Here is a 7707-nt window from a genome sequence, read left to right on the forward strand (position 1 = left end):
GGCTTTTCCAACAGTCTTGAAGGAGTTCCCACATATGCTGAGCACTTGTTGACTGCTTTTCCTTCACTCCGCGGTACTACTCATCCCAAACCATCTCAACTGCACTTGAAACTTTCAACGTTTTTGACATTTTCCCTTCTTGACTAACCTTCATGTCTTAAAGTAATGGACTGTCGTTTCTCTATACTTATTTGAGCTGTTCTTGCCATAATATGGACTTGTTCTTTTACCAAATAGGGCCATCTTCTGTATACCACCCCTACCTTGTCACAACACAACTGATTGGCTCATATGCATTAAGAAGAAAAGAAATTCCAAAAGTTAACAGGGCACACCTGTTAATTGAAATGCATTCCAGTTGGCTATGTCATGAAGCTGGTTGATAGAATGCCAAGTGTGCAAAATTGTCATCAAGGCAAAGGGTTTGAAGAACTTTGAAGAATCTCAAATATAAAATATATTTTGATTTGTTTAACACTTTTTTGGTTACTACATGATTCCATGTGTTATTTCATAGTTTTGATGTCTTCACTATCATTCTACAATGTAGAAAATAGTCCAAATAAAGAAAAACCCTTGAATGAGGTGTGTCCAAACTTTTGACTGGTACTGTAGTTATCCAGGTCTCAACTTTAAAAAAAAATCAGAATCCTCCTGAAGTGCAATTTCAACCGTCGCAAACTGAAGATGAACCATCCCAAAATAAAATACCTTGTTGATTTTTATGTTTTGATATGCCAACAAGAGCAGTGGTGTAAAGTACTTAAGTATTTTTTACTTAAGTCATTTTTTAAATTCTGTACTTTCCTATTTATATTTTGAACAACTTTAACTTCACTACATTCATAAAGAAAATAACATACTTTTTACTCCATACATTTTCCATGACACCCAAAATAACTAGTTACATTTTTAATGCTTAGCAGGACAGGAAAATGGTCCAATTCATACACTTAAAGAGAACATCCCTTGTCATCCCTACTGCCTCTGATCTGGCAGTCTCACTAAACACAAATACTTCATTTGTAAATTATGTCAGAGTGTTGGATTGTGCCTGCCCCTGGCTTTCCATAAATAAGAAAACAATTGTGCCTTCTCATTTGCTTAGTATAACAAATGTGAAATGATTTATACTTTTACATTTGATACTTAAGTATATTTTAGCAATTCAATTTACTTTTGATACTTAATTATATGGTAAACCAAATACTTTTATTCAAGTAGTATTTTACTGGGTGACTTTCACTTAAGTCATTTTCTATTAAGGTGCAGTTGAAGTCGGAAGTTTACATACACCTTAGCCAAATACATTTAAATCTAGTAAAAATTACCTGTTTTAGGTCAGTTAGGACTTTATTTTAAGAATCTGAAAAGTCAGAATAATAGTAGAGAGAATTCTTTATTTCAGCTTTTATTTCTTTCCTCACATTCCCAGCGGGTCAGAAGTTTATGTAACAGTTTAACTTTAGTCCGTCCCCTCGCCCCGACCCGGGCGCGAACCAGGGACCCTCTGCACACATCAACAACGGTCACCCATGAAGCATCGTTACCCATCGCTCCACAATAGCCGCGGCCCTTGCAGAGCAAGGGCAACCACTACTTCAAGGTATCAGAGCAAGTGACGTCACCGATTGAAAGGCTATTAGCGCGCACCACCGCTAACTAGCTAGCCATTTCACATCGGTTACATATACATACACTCAATTAGTATTTGGTAGCATTGACTTTAAATTGTTTAATTGGGTCAAACATTCTGGGTAGCCTTCCACAAGCTTCCCACAATAAGTTGGGTGAATTTTGGCCCATTCCTCTTGACAGAGCTGGTGTAACTGAGTCAGGTTTGTAGGCCTCCTTGCTCACACACACTTTAAGTTCTGCCCACACATGTTCTATAGGATTGAGGTCAGGGCTTTGTGATGGTCATTCCAATACCTTGACTTTGTTGTCCTTAAGCCATTTTGCCAAAACTTTGGAAGTATGCTTGGGGTCATTGTCCATTTGGAAGACCCATTTGCGACCAAGCTTTAACTTCCTTACTGATGTCTTGAGATGTTGCTTCAACATATCCACATATTTTTCCTGCCTCATGATGCCACCTATTTTGTGAAGTGCACCAGTCCCTCCGGCAGCAAAGCACCCCCACAACATGATGCTGCCACCCCCGTGATTCACGTTGGGATGGTGTTCTTCGGCTTGCAAGCCTCCCCCTTTTTTCTCCAAACATAACGATGGCCATTATGGCCAAACAGTTCTATTTTTGTTTCGTCAGACCAGAGGACATTTCTCCAAAAAGTACAATCTTTGTCTTCATGTGTAGTTACAAACCGTAGTCTGACTTTTTTATGGCGGTTTTGGAGCAGTGGCTTCTTCCTTGCTGAGCGGCCTTTCAGGTTGTGTCAATATAGGACTCGTATTACTGTGGATATAGATACTTCTGCACCTGTGTCCTCAAGCATCTTCACAAGGTCCTTTGCTGTTGTTCTGGAATTGATTTTCACTTTTCGCACCAAAGTACATTCATCTCTAGGAGACAGAATGCATCTCCTTCCTGAGCGGTATGATGGCTGCATGGTCCCATGGCATTTATACTTGCGTACTATTGTTTGTATAGATGCACATGGTACCTTCAGGTATTTGGAAATTGCTCCCAAAGATCAACCAGACCTGTGGAGGTCTAGAATTTTTTTCTTCTGAGGTCTTGGCTGATTTATTTTGATTTTCCCATGATGTCAAGCAAAGAGGCACTGAGTTTGAAGGTAGGCCTTGAAATGCATCCACAGGTACACCTTCAATTGACTCAAATGATGTCAATTAGCCTATCAGCAGCTTCTAAAGCCATGACATTTTCTGGAATTTTTCAAAGCCGTTTAAAGGCACAGTCAACTTAGTGCATGTAAACTTCTGACCCACTGGAATTGTGATACAGTGAATTATAAGTGAAATAATCTGTCTGTAAACAATTGTTGGAAAAATTACTTGTGTCATGCACAAAGTGGATGTCCTAACCGACTTGCCAAAACTATAGTTTGTTAACAAGAAATTTGTGGACTGGTTAAAAAACGAGTTTTAATGACTCCAACCTAAGTGTATCTAAACTTCCGACTTCAAATGTACAGACTTGGAATCATTGGCCACTTTAATACTGGAACACTAGTCACCATGTTTAAATAATGCCTACAGTATATACTGCTTTACTCATCTCATATGTATATACTGTATTCTATTCTACTGTGTTTTAGTCAATGCCACTCCAACATTGTGAATAGTTAAGATACTACTGTTAGAGCTTGGAACACAAGCATTTCGCTACACCCGCAATAACAATGCTAAATATGTGTACGTGACCAATAATATTGATTTGTGTGCCTTTCCAAATCATGCATTTACCCCAGGTGGACCAATCAAGTTGTAGAAACATCAAGGATGATCAATGGAAACAGGACACACCCGAGCTCAATTTCGAGTCTCATAGCAAAGGGTCTGAATACTTGAAAATAATGTTTATTATTTTTTAAATTGTCCCCCGCCCCAAAACAAATGTGTTTCGTCATTATCTGTATTGTGTGTAGAATGAAGAGGATTTAAAACATGTATTTAATCAATTTTAGAATAAGGTTGTAACGGCCTCCTGAGTGGCGCAGCGGTCTAAGAGGGGTTTGGCGGGGAGGGAATTTTACTTGGCTCATCGCGCTCTAGCGATTCCTTGGAGGACCCGGCGCATGCAAGCTGTAGTCGGTCGTCAGTTGAACGGTGTTTCCTCCAACATATTGGTGCGGCTGGCTTCCGGGTTAAGCGAGCGGATGTTAAGAAGCGCTGCTTGGCGGGTCATGTTTTGGAGGACGCATGACTCGATCTTCGCCGAGCCCGTTGGGGAGTGCAGCGATCAGACAAGATCGAAATTGGGGAGAAAAAAATAACAAAAAAATCTATTAAAAATGTCAAACAAGAGACTAAAATTTCTGTAAACCTTTCCCCGTTACAGCAACCTCAAACAAATAAATCACTTCAAAAAGAACTCTGAAATCAGTTTAAAAAAAACTTTCTTTTTGCCCTTAGAAAAAATGTGCTATAGTTTTTTTTATAACTTGATCTTTTCGTCCAATGGATCGGCGGCTGAGCATGTTTAGTCATTTGGGAGCATGCCGTCTAGCGCCATCTGTCATTGAAGCCGGAGAGGAGAGATCACGTGACATACCAGAGCACAAGAGCCAATCGATAGAAGCACATCAGCAGAGGCCAACGCAACACACACAGAAAAGGGAAACGACAAACAAAAGGATGAAAACAGAGAAAGAAAAGTGTTAAACGAAAGAGCATAACTCATTTAGAGAAAAGAAATAACAGACAAAAAAAGATATTAAAAGGGCTCATGGTGCTGACAGCAATAATGGTGATGTCACGAGGAGGCGGAGCAGGGCCCTTTCCCAGATAGTTTTGTAACCACGGCGATAGTGGCCTCCACTGTCCTGTAGAGCATTTCCAGCGTGTCCGGAGGCGGGGCCGAGTTTGTCAGAGCCTGCGAGGGGGCGTGGCTACTGCACCCTGGGACCTCTGGCCCCTCTCCTGCTAGCCCCAGGGCAGATGGGAAGGCCAGGTCCTCCGAGGCCAGGGCGGCCGAGCCTGGTGACTGTGGCCTCTGACCTTTCTGATGTCACGGAGGACACACAGCTTGAACTCACTGCAATGGCAAAGGACAGCGGGATGCCTCCTCTGAACTCCACAGGTCAGGGATCGAGCATCGCAAGTGGACTTGTGTTTTTGTAACGTTGAGTTCGAGTGTATTATTTCGTATGTTAGTCTGAATAATGATGGATACTAAATATGTGTGTGTTTTCTCTCTTTTCCCCTCATAGTCAATGTCCAGGTCTTCCTGATGACTGTCAGCCTTGGAGTGGACGTGGCCTTTGAGAGCTCCTCCTACAACTTCAGCGTTCCGGAGAACGAACCAAAAGGGAGACTCGTGGGGACAGTGAAGGCATCACCAGGGAGCCCCGTGTTTGTGGTTACTTATGTCCTGACCACGCACATGGACCTTTTCTCAGTCGATGCCCTGGGAGCCCTCACCACCAAAGAGCCGCTAGACAAAGAGACTGAGGAGTGGTACATCCTGGAGGTGGAGGCAATGGATTCCAGGACTCCCCCTACTTCTGCCGTCGCAATGGTATGACCCATCCTGGTACCTGGCGACCAGATTTAGAGGAAGTTCTAGAGGGGTTGCTTAGCTGAAAATATCTCATCATATGGGGGAATAGATTTCAAATCACAAGTAGTCTTTCGTCCCTCACTCTCTTCCCTCACTATTCCTCTCAGGTCAGGGTACAGGTGGAAGATGTGAACGAGGCCCCAGAGTTCAAGGAAGAGACTTATGAAGCCAAGATCTTCAGCATTGCCCCATACAAATACCCTGTGGTCCAAGTTCAGGTAAGGGATGCAAAAGTGAACAGCGGGATAACCCCTACATCCCTGATGCCATGTCAAAGTTGACATAAGTTCTCATCCAGCTCCTCCATCCTGACCCCCCACTCTTCGCCCCTCTCCCCAGGCCACAGACCCAGACAGTGGTGACAGCGGGCGTCTGGACTACAGTCTGACTGAGTCCAGCTCGTCTTTCGACGTGGACCGTTCCACGGGCCAGGTGTACGTGGTGTCAGCGGTGGGATTAGAAGGAAAGACGACCGTCCTGGTGAAGGCCACAGATCCTAAAGGACTCCATGCTACAACCAGGATGGAGGTGAGTGGTGACAACAGTGTACTGTACATATGGTAACACACATGACTTAACTCACTTGCAACAGTAGTTACAGTATGCTGCTCTATTCTGCCCCCAGGTGGACGTGCAGGGAAGTGCCAGTAATGATGTCGTAGTCATCTCCCTCAACCAGGCCACCAATGTTGTGGAGAAGAAGGTCCCAGAGATGGAAGAGTAAGATATTAGAAATGATAATGTTTTTGTACCACACAAAAGTGTGGGGCTGTTAGACGGGGTCCTTTTGCCCACTTTCAACACTCTTTATCTCTCTTCCTCCATCTTTCTCATATGTCTCTCGTTCTCTGTGTCTCTTAGGTCTTTAGGGCGAGTTCTGGGCTGGACCGTGAAGGTGATAGAGATTTCCAGCACCAGCAGAGGAGCTGTTGCGTCCCGGGAATCTGGGGGCGCCGCCAAGACGTACGTCAGCATCATTGCCGTGGACGGCGGGGAAGTCATCCCTGCCAAAGACGTCAAAAAGTAAGACCAATGTGTTGTCGAAAATCACTTCATCCACAACAAAGTAGGCCATCCTATAATGAGAAAATCAAAGCCATTGTTGATTCAAGTTTAACTTTGAGGGTGGTGGGTCTGGGGTGGGTCTCATTAATGGAATTTTTGTGGAACATTCTTTAGTAGTTGACATAGACATACAATGACTGGACGCAACATTGCCTCCACAATTTTCTATTCGGCACGATGGACATCCATGTCTGTTCTACACGATACAAATCTATCTGAAAAATCTGTAATGTGACGTTGCATTCTCGAGAATAAGCCCCTAACGGCCGTTCTCTGATGTCACCCACAGCAAGCTGCAGAGCGAGGCGGGCACGGTGAAGGCAGAGCTCGAGAAGGTGTTTGGGGCGGGGCTGGAGCATGTGGTGGAGGAGGAGTCAGCCGACCCTGCCTCTGACCAGGTCATAGTAATCGTCCTGGGCGTCCTGTTCGGCCTGAGCCTGCTGGGATTGGTGGCGATGGTGACGTTCACCGTTATCAAGTGAGTAGCTTATTCATGTTTGCTTAGTGTTTGTTATTAACATTAAGTTAAGACACCATGACTTATGATAATGAATCTAGCCCTTGCCACTAGCCATATTTGCAATTATGACCCCCTTATCCCCAAAATTACTCTGATACAAATTATTCTAGGCTAACCATTGTTTCAACATCTCCATTTATTTTCAGGTTCAGAAGGATGAAAGAACCCATAGAGGACTCCTATAGGGAAAGCTTTGACATTGATAGGCGAAATGAAGCTTACACGTAAAGTACTGTTGTTTGAATATGCAATACATATGACGTCTTAACTTTTGATTCATTTGAGACTGATTAAATGATGATGGGATGCAATTGAACGAGTACTATTTCAAATCAATACTTTCTCATTTTTTAAACAGCTACTATGCGAGTTCTTTCTCATCCGCCTTTTCTTCTGCTTTAGAAATAACGACATGAAGGCATCCGCAACAGGCTCAGAACAGGTAAGAACCCAGGCCAAACACAGGCCGTTCAAATATACAGTGCGATTGTTGGTCAAGGGCGATGATCCATGCTGTTGTTTTTTAGGGGAAAAGGTCATGGAGAAAGAGTAAGACTTCACAGGAGGCAGACCCGGAGTGTGACAGACAAGATGGTGACAGCCACAACTCTTCTCTTTGAGTCCCACTGACAACTAAACACAAATAAAGCACACACAATGAATGTGCACCAGAGCAGTGAGACAGATGGAGCAACACTGCAATGAAGGAATGATTTGTTTGCTCTGACTTATTGGTTGGCTATTGCACTAATGCTTTGACCGTCAATTGCTGGCTACAGTCTATGCTGCACTCATATTAGGAGCATTTCTCTGTAAAACAAACAAAGACCTTTGGCCAATAAATGTAAGAATAAAAAAGGCTATGATATGAATATGAACATTTTAGCACTAAGAATAGCACTTAATATGAATTATTTTA

The 7707-nt window shown here is 43.1% G+C and overlaps 1 protein-coding gene across 1 annotated transcript; it reads left to right on the forward strand.

Moving 5' to 3' along the window:
* The first annotated feature begins 3924 nt into the window (after nucleotides 1-3924).
* LOC120022568 (protein dachsous) lies at nucleotides 3925-5767 on the forward strand. The gene is made up of 4 exons (XM_038966529.1): nucleotides 3925-4723; nucleotides 4854-5161; nucleotides 5311-5421; nucleotides 5543-5767. Exons 1-4 carry the CDS (start codon nucleotides 4582-4584, stop codon nucleotides 5765-5767), a joined length of 786 nt encoding a protein of 261 aa, XP_038822457.1. The 5' UTR covers nucleotides 3925-4581.
* Nucleotides 5768-7707: the final 1940 nt, after the last annotated feature.

The sequence above is a fragment of the Salvelinus namaycush genome, chromosome 2, assembly GCF_016432855.1.
Source record: "Salvelinus namaycush isolate Seneca chromosome 2, SaNama_1.0, whole genome shotgun sequence".
Lineage (NCBI taxonomy): Eukaryota > Metazoa > Chordata > Actinopteri > Salmoniformes > Salmonidae > Salvelinus > Salvelinus namaycush.

Bases quoted from the DNA above. Each gene is read 5' to 3' on its own strand.
- LOC120022568 (XM_038966529.1), top strand. From the start codon at position 4,582: ATGGGAAGGCCAGGTCCTCCGAGGCCAGGGCGGCCGAGCCTGGTGACT. The intron at 5,162-5,310 runs GTATGACCCATC...TATTCCTCTCAG, and splicing joins CTACTTCTGCCGTCGCAATG to GTCAGGGTACAGGTGGAAGA. The intron at 5,422-5,542 runs GTAAGGGATGCA...CCCTCTCCCCAG, and splicing joins ACCCTGTGGTCCAAGTTCAG to GCCACAGACCCAGACAGTGG.